The sequence below is a fragment of the Anolis sagrei genome, chromosome 3, assembly GCF_037176765.1.
Source record: "Anolis sagrei isolate rAnoSag1 chromosome 3, rAnoSag1.mat, whole genome shotgun sequence".
Lineage (NCBI taxonomy): Eukaryota > Metazoa > Chordata > Lepidosauria > Squamata > Dactyloidae > Anolis > Anolis sagrei.
Window position 1 is genome coordinate 211,123,646 of NC_090023.1, and position 26,718 is coordinate 211,150,363.

The window sequence follows — 26,718 nt, forward strand, 5'->3', positions numbered from 1 at the left end:
TCTCCATCTTGCTGTTTGTACCCTGACACTGCATCTATGAGGCTTTCTTATTTCCTTTACCCTCTATACTTCAATCATCATGAATCCTCAGAATATTTCTTTGTTTCTGTCTGCTTCTCCCACTTATGTTTGCCAATCTGTTGTACTCCTTCCATCACCTTGTTTCACACCTTTATAATTTACACCAGCCTTACTACTTTCATTCCTCTGTTTCAATTTCTCACTCTCTCTTCCTTCCAATTTTCTCCCTTTCTTCATACATGACATTGTCACCTCCACCACCTGCAACATTTGCTACCTCTTCTCTCATGCCTGAAAGATAGGGGCAGATTGGTTTCTTGCATAATAATTTCATAAAAGAAATGCCTTCACATTTTGCTGTGATATTTGGCTCCTACATGGACTATTTGGTTTTAAAATAAATTATATACTGTATATACTCAAGTATAAGCCTAGTTTTTCAGCCCCTTTTTTAAAGCTGAAAAAGCCTCCCTGGGCTTTTACTCAAGTCAAGGTTATTTATGATTTTACTTATTATTATTATTATTATTATTATTATTATTACATTTATTATTTTACTCTATTATTATTACATTATTATTTTAACTTATTGCTCTTATTATTATATTTATTATTTTACTCTATTTATTATTGATATTATTACATTTACATTATTTTGCTGTATTATTATTATTACGTTTATTATTTTACTCTCTTTATTATTATTGGAAGGATAATTTACATTATTATTGGAAGGCACATTTACATTGAAGAAGGTTAGAATGATGGTTTAATCAGAATTGTACAGTCTTATCTTAAATTATAGTTTTATGTAAATGTTCAAAAACATTTAACCTACAGATGCCTCAAGTATGTGATTTTATTGGTATCTATTTTTATTTTGAAATTTACCTGTAGCTGCTGCATTTCCCACTCTTGGCTTATACTTGAGTCAATACATTTTCCCAGGTTTTGTGTTAAAATTAGGTATCTCGGCTTATATTTGGGTTGGCTTATACTCAAGTATATACGGTATATGAAAATTTGTAATCCAGGTGAAATGATGTTCCAAACAAAAGCTGAGTGTCATGCTTGGAATACTAGTAAAGTCTGGCCAAACCAGAGATAATGTGATCTAAGAGAAACATAGAATTGTCATCCATAGCAACAAAAATGTACAAAAAGTTCCAGATGATTCAGAGAAACAGCCTAATCCAAAACCAAAAGATATAAGGTCACCTTGTTTTATCCCTTCCAGCAGTCCCACATAAAATGTCCCTATTTATGTTCCTGCTCATGAACTCACTGGTACTGAATAGGAATAGAGTCTATCCCTTTGTGCCCTAATCTATCTTTTGGATTCAGGCACCTGTATAAAACATTTTTATATCTTTCATCCAGTAAAAATGATTGATTCTACACAATTGATACTTCATATTGTACTTATGCAATCATACATATATATGTCAATGACGTTAGTTAATACTGGTTTCTTGAAAGATAATTCCAAATCATACATGGATTTTCAGTCTTGGATATCTATGTCTTACATTTTCCTGTGCTTGTGGAAAAAATGTTTACATGAGTGTATTAGCGTGTGAATTCGTCTCTGTTTCCAATCTGGAGTCGCTCACTGATTCTTTAACTAAGTTTAGGAGAAATAAAGATAGTGAAGGAACAGAAGGAGTAAATTAACTACTTTTCTGTTATTCTGAGAGAATATGATGTTTGTACTCTGGTAAGGTAATTTTTGTTATAATAATTGTCTCAAAACTTGTTGAATATCTGTTTACATTTTACAAAATTTCAGACAAGTGTACATCAAAAGATTGTCATTGTTATTTTTCTTTCTCTTGTCCCACTCCCAGACTAACATATTTACAGAATATGTTCCTCTCTTTACACTAATGTTGGTCAGTTATTCAGGAACAACACTCCACCTCCTTATCTGAGTTGTAATTTACCTCATGACCGTACAGCTCAATTCAATAACTCTGTCAAGTGATATCTTTCTTCTCCTGATAGAGAGCTAAGCAGTGATTTATTGCTTGAATGCTCAGCCCTTTCATGAAAGCCGTTTGTTTAAACATCAGTAAAGCACAAAATTAATTATGCATTGCATGCTAATTTTCACTTTCATGTGCCTTAGGAAGTCTCAGAATAATCGGATTGCTAGGTGTTCACACACATATCCTCATACACACATCACATTAATCTTGGGTTGTAATTCTCAAAACTTTCATCTTGTGCATTAGTTCTTTTCCCCTTCACAGCAAGTGGTTCAATTTCTAAAGAAAGTCTTTCTCACTGAGGTGTTCTCTTCTCCTTGTGTTTTTGTTGTTGTTGCTCTCCTTTAGAGAATAACATCCAAAAAATGGTCATATTGCTCCAACTTCTAGCTAGAAAAATTCCAAGTCTGGGTTTTATAGGAGCTATTAAAACTACCAAGTGTGCTCTAGAAGTTACTGTGAAACACAGCCATAAATATTCCCTGCAGAACATATTCTAGTAAATGGAGGAGGTGGCATTAAAGTTAGACTGTTAAGATACTTCCAGGTTGCGTGAAATCATCCTCATTTAGTTTTGACTCATATTATTTGAGATATGGTGTTTTTCTCATTAAAGAACTTTATAGGACAGAAAACACCACCACTGCTTGAATTAACACAGCATTCTAGATGAAAACTGAAATGCCAGGAACCTTCTTTCTGTGATCATTTTATTTTTGTATGGTGCACGATAGACACATGGGAACCTTTTTCAAATGAACTCCTCACCAAAGAATAACAGCAATAATAGTGGAGTTGCTTTTTTATGAAGAGTATGCTTCCTAAAAGTTTCATGGTTGACTACACCAAAGATATAAATCTCTGTGCTTTCCTATAATTAAAGTTCTTTGGGCAGTATATATATAAAAATTGCTAAAATACAAGACATGCCCTGAAATAAATAAAATGCACGAGAAAGATCAAACTCTAAGTCAGTAAGAAACGTGTATGCAAAATAACTAGGCTGGTAATCGTGTAAGCATCCAGATACTGTTGAAAACTACCTTTCAACATTCTTTCTCAGTGGTTATGTTAGGACAACTGTAGCTTGCAGTTCAATATATGTCGGGATATATGATGGCTACCCTTGGTATTGATCAATGTACATCTGCTACATAGTTGGGCATTGCCCAATTCTCTATAATTTTTAACAAACAGACTGACAATAATCTATTTTGAATATGGCAATGAGTGGGATTAAGATTTAGATAAGCATTATGTTTACCACAACTGGAGATGTCTGTTCACACGTTGGTTCAAATATACTTAATTGCTCAGTAAGAATTCAGAATCATCTTCTGATATATTGCATAATGATGACAACCCATAGTTTAATGGTGGCGTAATTTGGGGTATTAGAAAACTGAACCTAATGATCACTTCCTTTTCTGACCATGTGTTTCCACACTGATAAAACAACAACAACAGATTGTATGTACGCATATAGGTATATGCATGAAAAATCACTCTTCTTTGAGAAGAATTACTAGCACTCAAGAATGTACCATACTGAGTGTGGTATTTCATTTTCTGTGAAGTAACCTTGGTCTAATTTTGTATCTAGTCAAGCTGGAAACAGCGATGTATGGAAATGGCAGACTTACTGTATAAACCCATTTATAAGTCAACCTCAAATTTCTCAAGAAGGACTAAGATTGTGCCATTCATTATTCTACTCAGCATAGGAGGTAGTTCTTTTTTTAAAAAAAAAAATACCCTCGTAGACCCAGCAATAAATCAACCATGTTTTTCGGGTTGATGTTTTGACTAAAATTTCCAAAGTTATGTGTGAATAGTACATTTCCTCTTCTCACCTTCCTTTGTGAGTCACAACACAGAGAAGGAGAAGGAGGAAGCCCCCAGCATAAGGTCAGTTTTCCTGTCACTGTGTAGTCAGCAATGAAATAGGAGGAGGGGGCAGGAGAGGACTGTCATCTGGTATCTCTGGGCTGTTTGAGCCCAGGGAGCCTGGGATGGCTGTTAGGATACCTGCAGTCAGTTCCACATAACAACTGGCTATAGGTGAACTGCCATAACTTGAGGGGGAACCTGAATCCCGGTGCAGGATTCATGCTTTCCCCTGAGTTATATTAACTTGGAATACAGCCATATTAACTCAGGTTAAGCTGAATTCACCAGCATGTGTTTTGTGACTGCCTACAGGTGGATCCATCCACACATTGCAGATAGTAAGCATGATAGAAAATAAACTTTTGAAATGAAGAAATTTTGTTATTTTATAGTATATAAATATTTTGCTTTCTGTTTGAATGCCTGAAATAACTGTATAATCAATTTAGAATTTATTCACAAAAGCAGGGGAGGTGCCAATATATGCCTTTTGTACTGGCTCAAAAAAACAAAGTATACCTTTCTGCTATAGGAAGGAACAGACATGAGTTTAACATCTGGGCATAATAGAACCTGAAGATCTTTTTAACTGATAATCTGAATACCAACTAAGCTTTCCAATATTATAGGATTATATATCAATTGACACTTCCCTTATTGTTTTTCCAACCATTGTTTCTTAAAAGCTGCATCAGAAATAGCTATTCATAGTGTTGCTGTGAGGTTTCTGTGTCTTTTGCTCCTTACATATCTTAAAAAATAAAATAGCCTATTTCTCGACAAAATTAAAACTCTTCCTAAACAAGGAAAATGGATAAGGTTATAGTAACTACTCTTTCTCGATAAGTGTCAGTGTCTAAAAGTGGCCAATGTAGCTGCCAGCAGGAAAAGAGCATTAGTGTCAGAGAAGCTTAGCCAGACTATTAAGTTTTTGGTTCAATATGGTGACATTTTATTGACTTGATAAGGTTGTGTGAAAAACTTGAAAATTGTGTAAAACAGCCAATCTCTCAGGGCTTTAAAAAGAATAAATAGAAACCTCTAGGAACATCACATAAAAGTGCAGTCATAAAATGCATAATGCATGCCTGTGAATTTCTTTTATTAAATGCTCCCTGGGAGACAGTTAGTAGACTTCCCAGTAGCCCATCATTCCCAGTTGATGGTATAGGCGAGTGGTGGCAAACCTATGAACACAATACCACTTGCCCGCCCCCGCACACCATTCCTGCTTGACACCCTTCCAAACTGCCCCCCCCCCCACACACACACACTGCTCTCCACCTCTTGAGTGCTTGGGCACTGGGTTTCCAATAGATTTGCAATAACGGGAATAGGCCATAGGAAGTTTCAAAAAACTCTTTCGATCACTTGTAAGAAGATGAAATATTATTGGTGTAAGATTTGTATGTTTATCCAAAAAAAAGTAAAGGTAGATTTTGTTATGTTATGTTTCTCTTTGGCATTACGATAAAGAACTATATAGTAAATATGGACCACTTCTTCAATACATGAAAACATTGGCAAGAACATTGTTTATTCCAATTTGTGAATGGATTGTGTAAAATGGAAGAATGGGTCGTTAAATTCACTGAGCTAACTCAAATTGCCAGACTAACATGGATTCCAAAGAGTAATCCATATGTGAAGGATAAATACAAGTCAATTGAAGCCTTTTTTAATATTGAGAATTATTTCTGGACTTTTTGAGAAATAAGAAATCTGTGGCTATGGTTATTAGTAATTATTGGGACCATTTAGATGGATCTGTAATGGTAGAATAATAAATGTTATTTTCATTATAGTTAACATAGGGAGGGTGTCAGAGCCCAACTTGATTTTAGTTATGTCTTTTTCCGTTTCTCTTTTCTCTTTTTCTTTATCTTATGAATGTATATAACTTTGCTTGTGAATTACATTGCTATTGTTTAAAATAATATAATTAAATGGCAAACATGTTGAATGTTATAGACTTCATTGGAACAAAAATGGGGGGAGGGGGGAAGACGTCCAGCAGTCTTCATTGAAGGGCACAGATTGCTAGAGAAAGATGTGTGCACAATTTGGACTGCTACTATTTTAACAACCTTTTCATGATTTAGTTACCTATGGAGTTATTAGGTAAGCAGATAGGTTTGTAGATTGGGCTATTCTGAAAATAATTTCCATCAAAAAATGAAATGTTTGTTTGTTTTGCTTGTTTGCTACCTTTCTCCCAGAGCAATTACTACATTAAATAGTATAAAATCATTTAAATGTCATGTAAAAATTAAAATGTAAGTAAAGCATATATCCTGATATATATGGTATGTGATCTTGCTTGTGTGAACTGATGAAAAGGGTCACTTCCCCACCCCATGCACACACACACACAAACACAATGGCATCTAAAAATATTCTTGTCAAATCTAAAAGGCTGTAATCTGCCCTGCTTGAAGATTTTCTTGTGTTTTTTTACATACATTTTATTCCATATTAACAACAAAATAAACATTACAATAGTAGGAAAAAATATAGAAAAATGAAACACAAGGATAAAAACAATACTTAAAACCCTAAGCAGAACAATCACTATTCTAACCTTCAATTTTCCCCACATTTAAACTTATTAATACTTATCTTCCGACCCTATCAGTCGAAGACATTAATAAAAACTACAATAAACTTCTCATTTCTACTGGACTGAATGTAAAATCCTGCTAAAAAGTCAAACAATAGCACTCAACTTTCAAATCCCACAAGTTATTCCTTTTTTTCTTCTTTATAAAGGATAAAAATAGTTTCTAGTCTTTTAGAAAATTATCCACAGAAATCTCTTTGATCAAAATAGACAATTTGCCCCTCTTTGCCATTTCAAAAGTTTTTGAAATCTACCCTTCTTTTGTTGAGAGGTCAACATTCTTCCATTTCTAGCATGAACCAATCTCACTGCTAAAATCATATAATGGTTTATAATTCAACTCTTTAATTTTGTCATAAATTATATCTATCTGTCTAACCTATCTGTCTCTACCTCTATCGCTATCTCGATCATCTATATAATAAAAGTCAAAGCATATGTGTAGGTGGCGGTGTATGTTTGCAGCAGCTTTCCTATTGGCTCCCACTTCCAGAGACCACTGTGACCCCCACCTATGACGGATCTGGACCAAACTTAGCACACAGAACCCTGATGACCAACAGAACATGCTGGAGGTGTTTTCTTTTTTTTTTTGGGGGGGGGGGGGGTCTGACCCACATGTATGGAAGTTGTAGTTCACCCTATATTCAGAAAGCATTCTGAACACCACAAATTATGGACTTGGCACACAGACCCAACATGATGAATTTTGAATACTGGCTGGGGTTTGGGGTGATTGCCCGTGGAATCCAGGAGTTATAGTTCACCTGCATCCAGAGAGCACTGAACCCAGCCAATGACAGATATGGACCAAACTTGACACACAGACCTTAATGGTTCGGGCCCAGCCTACCTAAGAAACCATATGACCTCCTATGAACCCACATGAGCCTTGAGGTCATCAGGACAGGTCCTACCATAGTTTCAAGTGCGAGGGTCTTTAGGTGGTCACCCGGCAGCTCTGGAGCTCTCTTCCTAAAGAAGTTATAATGGCTCCCTCCCTATGGAATTAGGCCTTCCCTGAAGGAGAATAAATGCCAGATCTATCATGTGCAATGTCTGGATTGAAACAGACCTCTGGAAATGGACTCTGCATGGCTTAAATCAGTGGTTCCAAACCTTTGGGTCTCCAGGTGTTTTGGATTTCAATTGCCAGAAATCCCAGCCATCTTACTAGTTGTTAGGAACTGTGGGAGCTGAAGTCCAAAAAACCTGGAGGCCCAAAAGTTGGGAACCACTTGCCTAAATGAATGGACATTTGGTGGTGTTTTAAATCTATTTTAATCTATTGACTGTTTGACTGCGTTTCCATATTTAGATGTTAATCACATTTATGTGTGTTTTAATAATTTTTATAGATAGGATTATGTCTATGATGCTGCTGTTTTTATTATAGGTTATGTTTTTGCTTTTTACATGTTGTGCGCCACTTCGGGTCTCTATCCAGGAGAAAAGTGGGATAGAAATAAATAAATAATAACGTGGCCAACTTTGAATACCAGCAGGGTTTTGGGGGTGATTGACCCACCATTTTTGGGAACTGTAGTTCACCCACATGCTTATGCATTTTTGAATGGGAGCATTCATAAGAAACAAAAGCAAAGACTGACTTTTTCCTAATAAATAGCATTCCAAATTACCTGATAATACCTAAGATCCAAAAACAAAGAAAAAAGTGTTTTTCAAATAATCAGGGCAGGTACCCAAGCTAGTATATAATAAAAATAGTTCTGGATTTAGGTGGATTCCAATTTTAAAAATATATAGCATCAATTTATGTGTTAGCATCCAGTACTTCTTTGATTGATCACTTAGCTATGCAATTACTGTTATTTTATTATAAGGCTAACCAATTCTACCCGGATCAATCCCTTCAAATTCAGATGTACGAGGCAGGAGCTGCTGTGAACAACAGACATCTAGTTTCCTGTTAATTAGGACATAGCATAGTTCTCCACCTTTCTCTCCAGAGATCTCCATTGCAGCAGTCAGAAGCAGGATTCCTGCCATAATGCCCGCCTGCACCTGAGAAGGAGAGGCTAGAAACACCAGTCTTTTGTGTCCGAATTGATAGTAGAGCACATCCTTGTTGCCTGCAGCAACAGCCACCCTCTCACAGTTTGGATTGGGAGACTTTCGAGATTCATACATTTTCACTACTCTATTGAATACATAGCAGTTATGAATAAAAATGTGCAACTCTAGTTTACACATTTTTAACTTCAGTTGTGAATTCCAGTCATCTTTATTTGTTTATTGTTTGGATGGCTTGCTTGCTTGTTGGTTAGGCCATTTGGGGAGGAGATTATGCAGACCTCTTAATGAATTTTGTGATGCAGAGATGCAGCACTTAGAGGTCACTGGAGGCAGGATTTTTTTCAAATTTTGACCACTAGATTTTTTCAAATTTTGACCATTTGTGTTTTGGGAACTGGCTGAAAAAATCCCAGCCCTCATGAATTCAGCATATATTCCATTACAGCCATCTTAACTGGAGAGATGTGAAAACCCTGGAAATGATAGTTCAGTTTGCCCCTGCAGTATGTTTCCATATTTGGTGCTGTTTCTCCATAATGTCTCTATAATTTCTCAATTCAGAGGGAAAAAAAGAGCCAGCATTTTTCTAAATAAAATTTTTCAAAAAGGAGTGAGACGGCAGGGACACATGTACAATTGCTTAGTTTTAATTTAACAATTGGTGAAACAAGAGCCCATTCAGTTCCACTTTTGGGTCTGTTTGTCTTCATGTCTGGAGGCTCTTTTACTATTTCTTGTTGCTTGTGGCTACCCAGTAGAAATAAGATAACAATATAAAAGCCTGTAAATTTCAGTTTGTGTGAGGGTTGTTTTAGCTATGTGTAAGAACAGTGCCTCAGCTTCTTTTTTTATCTTATCCAATGAATTTCTTTGACCCAAACTCTATAGTGTGAATGAGAAAATCAGTTGTTCCTCACATTTATTTATTTACTACATTTCTGTCCCACTCTTTCTCATGCCAAGAGGGACTCAGAGCGCTGTACAATTAGGCAAAATTTAAAACCGCAATCTACATACAAAAGTAATACATAACATTAGCTAAAATCAGTAATCATATAAATATGAATCAAAGCATTAAAACACTGTTCATAAAAACATCATAACAGAAAACATATTAAACATTGCACCAGTCCCATAGCCATCATTTAGCTGCTTCATTTATGTCTATATCATGATAGGTATTATCACGATATAGACATCATTTTAACATTAAATTCTTCCTCTTCCAAGTATGCAGTTTGCAGATTTTTGTAACACTTTAAAAAATCTTTAATATATACTTTTTCTGTATTGACCACATTCTGATGTAGCTTGGTCACATTGGTCCTGGATCTGTAATGTTGAAGGGTTAGACTGTACTTGGCCAGTTGTCTGGCAGCAGTATTCTGCAGCTGCTGATGTTTCTGGACAGTCTTCAGGGTATTTCCTCATGGATTGTGCTACAGCAGTAGTCAAAACATAAGTATATGTCACTCTGGCCAGATTAGTCATCCACATAAACATTTCTAGTTTTTGTTTCACATCTGGCTATAAAAAAAGTAGAGTAATCTCTCCACATTTGTGGTTTTGACTTTTGCAGATTTGATTATTGATGGATTTGATTTAAAATATTCATTTTAAGACTCTCCAGGTCCTACAGTGTGCTTTTATGGTCAACTTCCTCCAGTCATGTGGGAAGACATGGGGATTTCTAGAAAGAACATATTGCATCCTCCAACGCAATTCTACATTCAGCTTCCAATTGTCGTTGATCATAGAGTTGTGCTGGGAGACCTAGACATTCCTAGAGATATGTTCTCTAAGGTTAAAAATATCAATTTCTTTATCCATTTATTTCACATTCATGGGGGCCCTGTATGCTTAACCCCAGTGAATGTGGAGTGTTTGCTGTACACTGAGTAGAACACTGAATCTAGGATTGTACCCACTGCCTTTCAAGTCTTGAGATTCGTGAACTTGAGCCTTGAAAGGCACTAAAACCTCAATCCAAATAGCTTTAACCCCATCATTGGATTTTCCTTTCCACCAAACTCTTTTTGAGATCATAACTTGAATTTGTTTGCATAAAGTGATGTCCTAGCTGGTGTTTCAATGTTTATTTTGAACTAGTTAAATTAGTGCAGTAGTTCTAGTACTTTTAGCTTTTCTTACTTGGGTTTATGATGAATTGAGTCCTGTTGCTTCTTTTGTCTGCAAACTGCTCAGGGGAACCATGTGGTGGGGCATATAAATCATAAGAAATGATTGGCTTGCATGGGTTTATTGGCATAACAGCAGCTGAAGCAATGCGGTGCCAAGTGTGTGGTCGAACACAGCAGAGATAAAGTGCTAATAGCAAGTGAAGATCCCCAGTATTTGTACTCTCCATTTTCCCAAAGCCTGATATCCTAAAAGTTGATGACTCACTCCCATTTTAATTTTGCTTCTTTAAAGAAAACTTAACTTGTGCTAGGTGTCAGGCTGCTTGCCACCCTGTCATCTGGTGTTCCCACAGCGAGTGCATATGCCTGACTAACGCATGTGCCAATTAAGGCTTGGAAAGTGCTACATTTCAATCACCACCCTCCTAGGAAAGCTTATCAGTGGCGGCAGGGCGGCTGTTTGTTGAAGATACAGAATTATGTTGCTGCTCTGCTCCCTGAATAGGCCTATAAATCCCCTGCTACGAAAAGGGGAAGGGAGGGGCATTTGCACATAAAGCATTTCTGGTAGTTGCTCTCCTGATACAAGACTGTAGTAAACTAAATAATGAAGTCAAGCTAGCAATGTGCCAGGTCTCACATCCATCTGTAGCAGGAATTAAGGGCCCTGTCAGCAACTGAACCTGTTAACCTGCAAAGCAGCTTAGCAAAACTCCATCCAAGTGATTACTTAAAGTATATCCATAGTTTCAGGTGCACTACTGTCCTATCTTCTATGTCAGTGCTTTGTAAGTGGTTGTTTCACAGTGGCATGGTGAAATCCACCAGAACCATGTGGCAAAGTGTCCTGCACAGCTCACTTTTCTTGGAGTCTTCTCAATATGAAGCATGGGAAGTATGTGGCTTCCAAAGTTTGTTATACTCCAAGTCCCAACACCTTGAGCCAATGGTAAGGAATTTTAGGGTGGTGGTACAAAAGCTCTGTAAATTCACATAATCTCTGTAAACATGTATGGAAAAACAGTCAAATACCTTTAGTGTAATTCTAGAAAGGCTCTCTGATAGCATCAAGGTTGTTTGGATTCAGTGCTATATAATTGTGATAGAATGCTATAGATCTAAAGTATTGTAATTTGAAAAATGCTTTGACAACCTGGTGAGGGAATGCTTTGCTATACATCAGTCTCACTGGGTAGTTTTTCAAAAATGGGATGCGATATTGAACATGGTTTCTCTTCAGAGTGGAAAGAAGTTGCCAATACAAACTGCATCACAAAGTCTCATGGACTTGCCATGCATCATGGTGAATCCATAGGCTCCCAGAAGGGGGTGTGGAGAACCCATTGCTCCAAACCCTGCATTGCATGACTTACAGAGACCCCCATTCCATGGGGAAAACACTGCTGATTGGCTTCCCCCCATCCTATAAGACAACACAGGAAGTTCCCATGTTGCCGTGGCGGTGGCACATGCTGCTTGCTCTCCTCTTTATGGATAGAGCCAACCAGAACTACACGTATGTCGTGTAATGGGCTCTGTCTTGAAAAGGGAGAACAAGCAGCGTATGATGGGGAAAGTACCCTGTCTGATGAGGTAGTACATCATTGCAGGGATTTGTTGTGGATCAAGTATTCTCTTATAATTTTATCTATGTGGTAGTCACACAGAATGGAAAACTGCAATGAAACAAACAAAATTAAATTCAATAGAAAAGGCAAATCTCAAGTTCTTTAGCTAAGGATGAGAGATCAAACCCACAGATATGGCATAATATCACTTGGCAATTTGCAGCAGTTCAGGTGAAAGTATAACCACACTATGAGAATCAGCAGGAGAAAATGGCTAATATGTTTTTTTTAAACTATTAATAGAACTGTAAGTTTTAAAATAAAAAAAACCTTGTTCTTTCAATATTTATGAGGTAGGATGATACATCAAGAAAATCAGAGACAGCTCTTAAGTGAAATTGATTATAAACATTTAGTTGGAATTTATGGCATACAATAAGGGGGGTATATATAGGCTTAAACTGACAGAAAGCAAAAGACCATAGAGCATATATTTAGCAACGATAGTGATTGATATATATATATATATATATATATATATATATATATATATATATGAGAGAGAGAGAGAGAGAGAGAGTTTCAATTTTTGCTGAAACTTTGTTTTTGCACCTCTAGAAACTCTCACCATTCTGCACTTCTCACAGTTTACTGTGTTTCCAAGTGTATAGTAGTTTTGCTTAAAAATTAGGAAAAGATGTGAAATGGTTTGCCGAGACTGAGATGAAAATTTCACCCCTAGATGGAAAATATAGTTAGAAAAGTATTTATAATGAAGCCTGAACCTCATCAGCAAGTAAAGTAAAATAGTACAGAACAAAATAAAATAATACATAAAATAAAACTGCACAATTTATTAAAAATCTGTTCATTAACAAAATAAATAATCTCAAAAGAGTAGCTCCAAACTTTGTTGGGAATAAATTAAATAATAGAAAATGAACCCCAGCTTTCAAAAGATGACAAAAAGCAATGTGAGGGAACCAAAAGTGTTCAAGAAAAATAAAGCTTTGCTAGTGAAAAATGGAATTAGGCAAACAGTAAAATGAAGAGTAAAGAAATCCATTCTGATAATAAAGTGTAATCACAGAAATTGAGAAAGATGGAAAAGGGAGAGAGTGAGGAAGAAAAGGAGAAAGTGTCAATTTACACATACAGTAGAGTATCACTTATCCAACAAAAATGGGCTGGCAGAACATTGGATAAGTGAAAATGTTGGATAATGAGGGATTAAGGAAAAGCCTATTAAATGTCATATTACATAGTGATTTTACAAAATAAGCACCAAAACATCATGTTTTACAACAAATTGACAGAAAAAGCAGTTCAATACAAGGTAACTTTATGTAGTAATTGCTGCATTTACAAATGTAGCACAAAAAATTGCAATGTATTGAAACAGTTGTGGATCCGGGCAGGAGGCAGACTGCTTTGGATAATGCAAAATGTTGGATGAGTGAAGGTTGGATAAACGAGACTCTACTGTATAAATATACCCTAATTGTCACAAACTTGCCTCATTTTAAGTGTTCTGTTTTCTTCCCTTGACTTTCTTTTAGGGCCCTTCCACACAGCCCTATATCCCAGAATATCAATGCAGGAAATCCCACATTATCTGAGTGTGGACTCAGATAACCCAGTTCAAAGCAAATATTGTGGGATATTCTGCCTTGATATTCTGGAATATGGGATTTGGAAGGGCCCTTAGTCATTAGTTATTAAAAGTAGCAAATATAATTTTCCATGGGTTGTGAAGGAGGTGAAGGACATGCTTTCAATTTTGTAGTACATATGAGAGAATACCACACATTGTATCTTCGTCTATGGAGGTCCATTGTCTTAGCTTGGTTTCCAGTTTTCCAAGCATTTCAGTTTTCTTGAACACCATTATCCAGATAGTTTTTCACTCCTTTTATCAGCTTAAACAGCTGTCTCCTTAGTTGTGTTGTGGTTATGTGTCTTCAAGTGGAGTCCGATTTATGGAGACACTATAGTAAGGGTTTCTTTGCAAGATTTATTCCAAGGAATGTGGCTGTTCCCTTCCTCTCAAAGGGTATGATTTGTCTAAGGATATCCATAGGGTTTCCATGGCTGAGCAGAGATTCAAAGTCTTGCCTCCCAGAATCCTAGACCACCACTCAAATCACATCAGCACTTTGGTTCTTCCCAGTGTACTTAAATCCTTTGCGAGCAGAGCTAGCTGGAGAAAAACTGCATTCATTCTAACTACTTTCTTCTAGACTAATTTTACTTTATATTTATTTATTTATTTATTTATTTCTGCTACTTATACCCCGCCCTTCTCACCCCCGAGGGGGGACTCAGGGCGGCTTACAAAGAAGGCACAATTCGATGCCCTTATACAAATACATACAAATATAAAAAACAGTAATTAAATAATTAACAGATTAAAAACATCAATATATAGCACCATAGCACAACAGTAAGCAATCTCATGGTCAGTGTTTCGTGTTCCATAGGTCCAATAGGTTAAAATAGGTTCCTACAATATTTGCCCTTCATTATGGTCCTTCTTTTTAGCTGCCAGAGTTTCCGAAAGCCTGGTCCCACATCCAAGTTTTCAGCTGTTTCCTGAATGAGAGAAGGGAGGGCGCTGTTCTAATCTCCCCGGGGAGTGAGTTCCACAGGCGGGGGGCCACCACTGAGGAGGCCCTGCTCCTCGTCCCCGCCAGTCTCACTTGTGATAAAGGCGGGGTCGAGAGCAGGGCCTCCCCAGAGGATCTTAAACTCCGAGGTGGGGTGTAGAGGGAGATCCGTTCGGACAAGTACACTGGGCCGGAACCGTATAGGATTTTATAGGTCAAAACCAGCACCTTGAATTGTGCTCGGAATTGGATCGGCAGCCAGTGGAGCTGGCACAACAGGGGGGTGGTATGCTCCCTGTATGCCGCTCCGGTGAGCAATCTGGCTGCCTCCCGTTGGACTAGTTGAAGTTTCCGAGCAGTCTTCAAGGGCAACCCCACGTAGAGTGCGTTGCAGTAATCCAGCCGGGATGTGACAAGAGCGTGGACCACCGTGGCCAGATCCGACTTCCCAAGGTACGGGCGCAGCTGGCGCACAAGTTTTAATTGTGCGAAAGCTCTCCCGGCCACCGCTGAGACCTGGGGTTCCAGGCTCAGCGATGAGTCCAGGATCACTCCCAAGCTGCGAACCTGCGTCTTCAGGGGGAGTGTAACCCCGTCTAACACAGGCTGTAACCCTATACCCTGTTCGGCCTTACGATTGACCAGTAGGACCTCTGTCTTGTCTGGATTCAACTTCAATTTGTTAGCTCTCATCCAGTCCGACACAACAGCCAAGCACCGATTCAAGGTCTGGACAGCCTCCTTAGTGACAGGTGGGAAGGAGTGACAGATTTGGACATCATCTGCGTAGAGATAACATCTCATTCCGAAACTCCGAATGATCTCCCCCAGCGGCTTCATGTAGATGTTAAATAACATCGGGGACAGAATTGAACCCTGTGGGACTCCACACAACAACGGTTGTGGGGCCGAACAGGTGTCACCCAATGACACCTTCTGAGACCGACCCTCAAGGAAGGATCGGAGCCACTGCAAAGCAGTGCCCCCAAGCCCCATATCCATGAGGCGTCCCAGAAGGATACCGTGATCGACGGTATCGAAGGCCGCTGAGAGGTCCAGCAGAACTAACAGGGACACACTCCCCCTGTCTAGTTCCCTGCGCAGATCATCTACCAAGGCGACCAAGGCTGTCTCAGTACCATGTCCCGGCCTAAAGCCAGACTGTGCCGGATCTAGATAATCAGTGTCTACCAGAAACCCCTGGAGTTGTGTCGCCACCACACGTTCCATGACTTTGCCCAAGTAGGGGAGATTGGAAACTGGCCGATAGTTGTCGAATTGGGTGGGATCCAGTGATGGTTTCTTCAACAGCGGTTTTATAATAGCTTGTTTTAAGCTCGCTGGAAACTCTCCTTTCTGTAAGGAGGTATTAACCATCACCTTCACCCACCCTGCCAAACCCCCTCTGGCTTCCTTGATCAGCCAGGAAGGGCAGGGGTCTAGGATGCATGTGGTGGGTTGTACCTCTCCAAGGATCCTGTCCACATCCTCAAGCTGAACCAATTGAAATGAATCCAACAAAACTGGACAAGCAGATGCTCTCGCCACATCCCCAGAGACTGCCGTTAATGTGGCGTCAAAGCCCGACCGAATCCGCCCAATTTTATCCGCGAAGAATCGAGCAAATGCTTCACAGCGAGCTACCGAGTCATCAGGGGCCTCGCTTTTCGGCGGATTTAACAGACCCCTGACAACTCGAAACAGCTCAGCTGGACGGTTCTTCGCAGATGCAATGTTGGCGGCAAGAAATGTTTTCTGTGCCGCCGCTATTGCCACACCATAGGACCTTAGGAAGGCATTCAGGTGTGTTTGGGCAGGGTTGGTGGGGTTCCGGCGCCACATGCACTCTAGCCTCCTCTTCTTTCGCTTCATCGCTGCCAGCTCCTCGGTAAACCAAGGATCTGGTTTAGCTCGGTTACTCGAGAGGGGGCGTTCCGGAGCGATTGTGTCGATTGCCCTGGTCATTTCCCTATCCCAGCGAGAGACCAAGACATCGACAGAGTCGCCAGCCAAGAAGGTGGAAAATTCCCCAAGAGCCGTCAGGAAGCCTTTTGGCTCCATAAGCCTCCTGGGGCGGACCATTCTAATAGGTCCACCACCCCTGCGGAGGTTAGGAGGCGCAGCAAGTCTAAACCTGATCAGGTGGTGATCGGTCCATGGCAATGGAGCGATGGTCAGCTCCTCCACACCGTCACTTTCACCCCATCCTTGAGAAAAGACCAAATCCAGTGTGTGCCCGGCACTATGGGTGGGACCAGATACTAATTGGGACAGGCCCATGGTTGCCATGGTGGCCATGAAGTCCTGAGCTGCACCCGTAAGAGAGGTCTCGGCCTGGACATTGAAGTCCCCCAGGACTATAAGCCGTTGGAAGCTCAATGCCAAGTCCGAGTCTTGTGTTAGTTTCTGAGTACTACGCTTCAAGGAAGAAGTAGCCCAATGGAAACAAATGCAAAGAAGAAAGATAGTTCAGGGGAAGGTAGAATTATATATGGAAGGCTTGGAAATGTTTACATGAGGAAAGATTGTTAATATAGGGAATACGTATTTATTAATAGCAAGAGCATTATTTGAAAGAATAGCTATGTCTTGTTGTAGCTCATCAAACAGATCTTCAAAGCAATCTCAATCTACGGTTCTGTAGGTCTATTTCAGTATGAAGTAGTTATTTCTATGGATTTGTAGTCTCAGAATAAAAACAAACACACCCATTAAACTTTCAAGGACATTTCACCTGTACAAGTCCTCTACATCAAGTCCAGGCATGCTATCATAAACACCACATTGTGGTAGTGCTTTATTTAATTTACTTTGACTGTTGAAGCAAATGCCCTTTCTTTCCCCCTTGTCTCCTGGGAAAAGTTGCCACACGTGCAGCAGACTCTGGCAGGGAAAATTCTGATTTGTGCGGACGTCTCTTCAGACATTTGCTGTATCAGTTAAGCAAATGCTTGAGCAATTCATTTAATTATGTTAAGCACCCATTAACAGCAGTCTAAGCCTTCCCCTGGGTCATATCAGTTCTATGAGATTCTAATTGTTAGAGACTAACTATGATTTTCTTCTTGTGCCTGCAGGTGATATTAATTCTGACAAAGCTGTATGACTACAACCTGGGGAGTATCACGGAGAGCTCATTGTGGAGGTACGTAGATAAACTGAGCTACTAATTACGAACTGCCTTCAATCTGGACACTCTGGTATAGTCCTTTCATTAGATTTAATTGGATTTCTTATGTGCTGGAAGTTTCGAGGTCTCCCAGCAAGATCATTTGAGGTTCTTCTTATTCTTTATGTGGATAGATAGCTGGATTGAGCAGAGTTAGAAAGGTACTGCAATTGGTGACAGAAAGTTGGTATAATTAGTTACTCTGTAATTCAAAGAAGTACTTAGTCACTTTTACATTTAACTTTTCTATTACAAAAAATTTAATAATTTTACCTCATTTCTGAAATATACTGTAATTGTGATAGGATACTTTTCAGTTAGTTTAGAAAAAAGGGAATGATATATTTCTCTGGTCTGAAATTCAAAACACACTCACCTGCCTTATAGTTGTCACTGTTACATCAAAGCATGAGACAGAGACAAAAAAATATGATGTATTGTCGAAGGCTTTCATGGCCGGAATCACTCAGTTCTTGTGGGTTTTTTCAGGCTATATGGCCATGTTCTAGAGGCATTTCTCCTGACGTTTCACCTGCATCTATGGCAAGCATCCTCAGAGGATGCTTGCCATAGATGCAGGTGAAACGTCAGGAGAAATGCCTCTAGAACATGGCCATATAGCCCGAAAAAATCCACAAGAACTGAGAGAAAAAATATGATATTCCTTTTTCATCATTTAGTGAAGGCACATTCCAATATTTTGTCTTCCTGGAACGAATCTTTCTGCATTTCTGAGTCGACATATACTGGTTTTAACTGTACAAATATATTTAAAAACACAGTGCAAAACATAACCTTGCTGTTCTAGCTCACAATCATTTATTCTTCAGATGATCATGAAAGTGTCTTAAAAGCTTCCCAACACTTTTCTGTTTTTCCTGTGTTTGTCTTAAAAATTTCCACCCAATATGTCAATGGTTTACTTCTATATGGAATTCAAACCTCTTCTACACTGCTATATAGCCCATATTATCAAAGCAGATAATCTGAATTCTATATCTCCATGTAGAAGGGGTCTAAATAGTAACCTGTTCCTTTTATTTGCATTGCAGGGGATTTATAGAAAGTAGTATTGATTTCTACACATTTGCTATGGTTGTGTGAAGAGGCTGTATGGCCATGTTACAGCAGCATTTTCTCCTGATGTTTCACCTGCATCTGTTGCTGGCATTTTGAGAATCTGAAACACACCCAATGATACATTTCTTTACTAGTCTTGTGCATTTGTATAAAATTGTTTTGATTTGTTTCATTTGTATGGCCCTGTTTTCATTTTCAAGTGCTGCTTCCAAAAATGGGGGCCTTTCCTAATTAGCTTTTTTGTTCTTTTGTCAAAATGAACAAAAAAATTTGGACCACCAAGCTTAAAGGCAGGGCTTAAGATCCCCTGATTCTGATTATTTATTTATTTATTTAACACATTTATATTGTGGCCTTCTCACCCCAAAAGGGGACTCAAGGCAGAGCACAACCTATATATGGCAAAAATTAAATACTGGAATAAAACAAACTGTAAATATACACAAACATTACAACAAGTTGTATCTGAGAGGTTTCCCTCTTGATATGCAGAGGAGACTCGAGCTTAAAGGCAGTGTTGTAGGTCAGCGTGTTGGTCGAGTTGCTACTCCTGGTAGCAGGGAAAACAGGTCTACTCTGGAGTCGGAGGGAGAACAGCAGCGTCAGCGCATTAGGGAAATCATTATGGCTCCAAGTGATACTGATACGTTTCCAGGCTTCTCCAATTGTGAGATGGCGGATGGGGAAGTGAGCAGAGGTGTAAAAAGGGCTGCTCGCAAGCCAGAGTGTGAGGGGGAATTACAAAGGAAACGTATTCGGGAAATACATTGTGAACCAACAGAGGATGAAGATTTCCTTGGGTTTGAAAGGAGTTCTGGGTCTGGGAGTGATATGGAAGAGGAGGAGGAATTAGATTGGACCCGTGTGCAACAAATAAGGGATATCTGTAACCAACCCACCTCCAGTGAGGAATTTGAGGGGTTCACTGGGGATTGGCAACCAGGGGACTCTTGGCAGGATCTGAACCCTGACAATCATTGGCAGAGGTGGAGGGATGGGCACTCAGCTGCAGGTTTGGGGGCAGCTGAGAGTGATGACGAGAGGGTGGGGAGCTCATCAAGCTCTGAGGAAGAACTTTGAGATAAAAGTTGGTTCAGTTTGGATTGTACTTCGCAGAAGGCAAAGTGTCTTTATAGGACATAATTCTTTGTGCTGCCAATTTTCAACCTTGGGTCCTGGGCTACAGCTTTGTGTGTTCCTGAACTCCTGTTTCCTCGGTGATTCCAGCGTTCCAGCCTTTGTTTACCTACGGACTGACCACGGACCGGTTTGACTACGCTTTTGGCTTTTCTGGACTTTGAACTCTAATATCTTTGTGACTGAAACATTTCTTAGTTTTGAAACCACGTTTTTCCTGCTTTGTTTTTGTGCCATTTTGATTTTCAAGCAGTTTGCTTAACCTTTTGTTGAACCCAAATTATAAGGCAGCACTATAATCTGGATTATATTTTTGTTTCTAGTACCAACTTCTTTTTGATGCCAAATCACTCCTGAGACCCTTAGCACTGAAGTTAAGTGCTTTGTTGGTCCATTTTTATGCAATAAAGCTGTGTTTGAACCTTTATTTTGTGTCTGGCATTGTTTAAGGCTTCTGGGTCCTGACAGGCAGGGCTTAAGATCCCACTGATTCTGAGAGGTTTCCCTCTGCATATGAAGAGGAGACCTATAGCCTAGAGACATCACTGTTTTCTTGGGCTCTGATTGGCCCAAACACCTCCTCTTTGTCCTCTTACACATGTGAAAGAACTCCCTGGGTGACCCGAAAACCAAACAAAGCCATGTGGCCCAAAAACCAAACAAAGAAACAGGTACTGTGCACCTTTCACCTTTTGTTTCATCTGAAAATGGGTCTTTTGTTTTGTGCCTTCGAAATGGATGGTACAAAACAAATACCTAAATGAAACAAATACTACACATTAGTCTACTCTTTACTATTATTCTGTGCAGAGTAGAGCGGGTGAAGCGGAAGTGGAGGGATCAGATCTCTGTATTGACAGGTATACTTTTCTTTGATTTCACCAAGGACTACAAATCAATGCATTACAGTTTTCTTTTTGAGATGAGACAAATTAATGAAAGGACAGGTTTTAAGAATGTTTCACAATAGGCTACTAGCTACTATTCCTCTTCACCTTGTGACATTAGTTAAAATGTCCTTATTCCTACATTAAAATATCAAAGAAACCTAGAAATAAAAGGAAAAGAACAATCTCCTTCAACACTTTGATGTTTTGGGCTCTTTCAGGGCTAATGTCAATGAATGAAAGGATGTATTATCCTGCATACGAGTATTTTGATCTTGCTTGTTGACAAGTGTCCTTCTATTTGTGAAGGCTGGAAAGGGGAAAGGCTTCTCCCCTTGACTTCAGTACTATGATATTTTGTTATTTTCCTTGAGCCTAAGGACCTTAACACAATTTGTGAATAGAGAAAAGTCCCTGCTTTGGCAGTGACATTGGATTGTGTTAGTAATGTGAAATTTGCTAATAGACTGAATATTTGAATTCATAAAAAAATGTCCTATAGGAATATACCTTGTGGTATTTGTTTAGATGTAATTCATAATAGCTTGGAAGAAACAATTTATTTGAGGGCAAATTCTATATGAAAAGAGTGGGTAGTTTTAACTGTACTGCAAACATTGGAATTGTGGAAATTAATATTTAACTTTAGAAATGTAGTCAGGCATGCTTAGAAAGATAACTCACTAGAAACTTTGTGGGCACTATTTGTCTGTGATCTCAGAAGAGTCTGAAATGATTTCGTCTTGGTAGCTATGCAAGGAGCCCCCAGTGGTGCAGTGGGTTAAACTGCTAAGCTGCTAAACTTGTTGATTGAAAGTTAGCAGGTTCGAATCTGGAGAGCAGTGTGAGCTTCCGCTGCCAGGCCCAGCTTCTGTCAACCTAGCAGTTTGAAAACATACAAATCTGAGTAGATCAATAGGTACTGCTCCAGTGGGAAGGTAACGGCACTCCTTGCAGTCATGCCCGCCATAGGACCTTAGAGGTGTCTACAGACAACACCGGCTCTTTGGCTTAGAAATGGAGATGAGCACAACCCCCAGAGTCAGACATGACGGGACTTAATGTCAGGGGAAAACCTTCACCTTTACCTTAGCTGTGCAAGAGGTAGGAATACAAGCTTCCACTTATTTCATTTTTGTACATCAGAACGACATATTCCAAATATTTCTCCCAGTTGAGCAAGATACAGAAAGCTCTTGTGCTTTTTGTCAATGACTTTGGCATTTGTGAACTTTCTTGCAAAACAATTACAGAGAATATCGGGGTGGGAGTGGTATTGCATAACTTGGGGAGTAGACTGTATTCTGGGACAGAATATTTATTTTGAGCATGTCACCAGGTTTTTTTTTTCACATAAACATTATCCTCCCCACTCCTCCAAAAAAAATATATCCTGAAGTGTGAACAATCACATGAAGATTGACCATATTTACTCTTATACAACCTGTTTGGGCTGATTTGATATACTTTGCATTAAAAATTAGAGATTTTTTTTGTTTTTACATCCCTAGCCAAACTTGGAGGGATCTAAGAGTGTGTACACTCGGAACTCAAGTAGGCTCATTCATGTGCTATTAAACAATAGCTGAGTGTTACATAGAGAAATGCTCTCTGCTTGGTTCTTTGCTGTTTTAGATTTTGGCATGAGAAAATGCCAGTTTTTATACCATAAGCTATGTATTTTCATTAATATGATTGCTGCCCAGGCTGGGATCCTATTAGCTAACTTGAAAAAAACTAACTAAAGTGACCAATAAATTTGAGAACCACCTATGTGGGGCTGATTGGGGTAAATTGTAGGGGTGATAAGGAAATATGGTGTATATGTTCAGTTTTAGGACCTTCTTCATGGTTGCCCCCCACCTCTGGAACTCCCTCCCTAAGGAACTAAAGATGCCCCCTTCTCTCCTCACCTTTAAGAAACAGCTGAAGACATACTTCTGCTCATTGGCCTATGAGGAGGAGGAATAGATAATGACATGGCTATTATACCTCTGAATAATATTTGCAATCCCTACTGGGGTCTCTCTACCCCGCTAGCTCAGTTGACACCTTGAGCAGTGATCAGTGTATATTCCCAAAAGGAACTCTGTTGACTCTGGGAAATTGACGCTTCTGTTTTTATGTTCGTTTTCTGTCTGATATAATAGGTTGTTTAAATTTTATTTAATTTGCTAAGTTGTAATTTATTTTTATATACTGCGGAGTTATTATGTGTCTATTAGTTATGTTCTGGCATTGAATGTTTGCCGAATCCACCCTGAGTCCCTTCGGGAAGATAGGGCAGAATATAAATAAAGTTATTATTATTATTATTATTATTATTATTATTATTACTATAATATTATATTTACTGTATTGTTATAAGAGTCTTATTTTAACTTACTACATAGAGTGTAATCAAGTTTTCTCAAACCTTGTTGTTTGGTTAGCCTAAGGGAAAATCAATGAAATAATAATAATAATAATAATAATAATAATAATAATCTAAAGTGTACTTGTGCAGTCACACCTAGGCACTTTAAGGTTGAAATTATGATGTGCTTCTTTCTTTAGCTGGGTGGACCGCGGGGCCTTACTTTGAAGCTCAGGAGTTCCAGCAACTAAGACATCTCCAGATTGAACACCAAACAAGATTTTTATTTTCTCAAAGTCCTTGACAGGCTTGGCACAACTTGTTGAGGTTACAAATACAAACAGTCAACTTATAAAATCGTGTGGATGTTTCTTTCTTACTTTTCCCTTTAGCTGCTGAGTTAACTTCTTCCAATGGTGGAGAAATCCTGGAATACTCTCTACCCTAGTCCTGAGTCGCTATACTAGAAAGAGCAGGTCTTTCCCTATCTAAACTCAAAGCTAGCTTGGAGGTGAAGTAGTTAGAGCTTCTTCCAATGGCAGAGAAATCCTGGGATATCCTCTGCCCTAGTGCTAAGTTGCTATTTTAGAAAGAGCAGTTTTAAAGGCAAGAGGTTAGTTCTTACGATGGCTTGTCTGAGCTGTCCTGGCTTTACCACAAGCACATCTGAGTCTTTTGCTATACTGTAGAAGGCGGAAGAGCTTCTCAAAATGGAGATGTCATCCCCAGGAAAAAGGGACAGTCTCAAAATCAAAAAGATACTTTTTCAAGCCAACAGCAGCAAAGGCTTTGCAGGCTGACTTCAAACCTGTTAATGGTTAACTATCAGGGTGTTGCTGAGTCTGTAACAACCCTGGAAGAAATGCAAAAAGGGGTGCTATTTCTTACAACTATGGGGCAATGCAAATCAAACTCTTGGGAGACGGAACAGTGCTCCTCTCTACCCAATAGTAATATGGTATACAAAGCAGTCTACAGAAGTCCTTGGAATCAAAACCCTTATTACTATAACTGCTGATAAGATGGTGTGTGAAGTGCAGAGAAGTGGATAGGCAGCTCAGTGTTTTATGCACCTTCTCCCAGTAGAGCAACAGCCTTTAAGCTGCAAGGATGATCCCACTTTTGAAATGAGTTATTGAGATTTCTCTCCAGCTGGACTTGGCATTAATTACACTCTAGATAGACTTTACCTTCCTTGTGTTCTTGGTTTTCCTTTTTGAAAGAATCGTTTATTTATTTTTCCTCCAAGAAAGGGAGTAAGGATAAGAAAAAGATTATGTGACACAGAACAATTAGTCAAGTTGGATTTGTTTATTTTCCCCCCTTCCAATGCTCTCTCAGATATCTCCCAGATCACAAAAGGGATTAAGGTTGGAGACTCAGGAGAAAACAGTGGTTCTGCTACTAAAGAAAGATAAGCTTAAGTTTAAGATAAATAAAATGTCAGAATAAAAGATACCGTATCTATGGGGAATTGGCAGTGGTGGCAGGAAGAAGGAGAGGAAATAATCTCCACATTTGTAATGTGATTGGAACGATGTGTAGAGCCAAACATTAAAGAACTGTGATTAACCTTATCCTTTAAGGCTTTGAATGCCAACCAGTGATGTATTCTCCAGAGGAAGGGGTAGTGTTATAAAGAGCCAGCATTATTTCTTACCTCCTTTCTCTAGGCATTCTCTTTCTTAAAGAGCGAACAATTGTATCAGAAATTTTTATCAGAAATTTCAGTACATGGAACTTTATAATATGAATATTTCTCATTTAGTCCACATTTCTTAAGCAATAACTTCCATGGATGAAAAATTGATTCCATCAAAAAATAAAACTCTCAGATTTTTCTTTATGTGTGCACATGTGCGTGCATATGTATGCTTATGCTCATACATGTACACACTAATGTATTTGGGTATGCAATTTTGCATTCATCTGGTATGCTAAATTCACATTTCTTTCTTCACAAGAAGCAGATGGCGATGATAAAACTAATATGGCCCATAAAAAAACCTTATTATTTTGGATTGCTGTGAATTTTTCAGCCTGTATAGCCATGTTCCAGCAGCATTCTCTACTAACATTTCACCTGCATCTGTGGCTGGCATCTTCAGAGGTTTTGTTGGCAGTGAGGCAAGTGGAGTGTACATATATGTGGGGTTGCCCAGGTGGGAGAAAGAATCCTTGTCTATTTAAAGCAAGTGTGAATGTTGCAATAGCAAGTTTCAATTAGCATTTGAATAGCTATGAAGCTGTAAAGCCAATCAGTGAGTGAAGGTATCTGCATAGAGGTAGCCTGTCCTTTGTTGCCTGGAGGCATCCTCTGTTTGGGAGGTGTTAACTGGCCCTTGATTGCTTGCTGTCTGGAGTTCTCCTGTTTCTGAGTGGTGTTCATTATTTACTGTCTTGATTCTGGTGTTTATCATACTGAATATGTTATTTGTTAATTGATTTAGATGAGCTGAGTAGGTGGGTCACTATATACAATTTTCACTGTATCATTATATATATATATATATATATATATATATAAAGAGAGAGAGAGAGAGAGAGAGAGAGAGAGTGTTTAGGAATTATTTTCATTACAATTACATCTGATATTAGATTAATTTAGTAATACAAATGCACATTATCGCCCTCTCCTGGAGTCATAGAAAGGTAGACTGGTGTTTTTCCTTTGTCACAGAAAACTTGTGACAAATGGGTCTGTAGTTATGGTAGGAGTGGGACCAAGGGTGCAACTACACTGAAGAATGAATGTAGGTTGCCACCACTTTCACTACAATGGTTCATTGCTATGGAATCATGGGAGCTGTGGTTTTACCAGGCCTTTAACATTCTCTGCTAAAGTTCAAATCCTATGATTCCATAGCACTGATTCAAGGCCTTTAGAGTAGAGTCAGATGGCATTAATTTTATAATGTAGATCAAAAGCAGACCCCATGTTCTGCATTACCACTTTTAATTGAGTGTGTATGGGCAACACACCTCTTGCCAGCACGACCAAAGATGACACATATACCGTGTTGGGATATAAACTGGCCACAACTTGTTTATTGATTACAAACACAATGGTTGGCTGCCATGCATGGGTCCTGGATCAAGATCGGGCAGTCTGCTGCTGACTGATACCACTTACCAAGCCAGGGTGCTGCTGGCACAATAACAGGCAAAAGATTAAGCTGCACCTGGTAACCACCGGACACTCTCCCCCTTCTAATAGG

The 26,718-nt window shown here is 38.9% G+C and overlaps 1 protein-coding gene across 5 annotated transcripts in view; it reads left to right on the forward strand.

Moving 5' to 3' along the window:
- Positions 1-26,718, forward strand: part of SORCS1 (sortilin related VPS10 domain containing receptor 1) — a 512,256-nt gene that overhangs the window by 155,288 nt on the left and 330,250 nt on the right. For all 5 annotated transcript variants that reach the window (XR_009631038.2, XM_067465847.1, XM_060768373.2 and 2 more), the window contains exon 2: positions 17,949-18,016. Coding sequence is in view for 4 of the 5 variants with exons in the window: in XM_067465847.1 (XP_067321948.1) it covers positions 17,949-18,016 (68 nt within the window). In the remaining variant the exon portion in view is untranslated. The remainder of the gene's footprint in view (positions 1-17,948; positions 18,017-26,718) is intronic.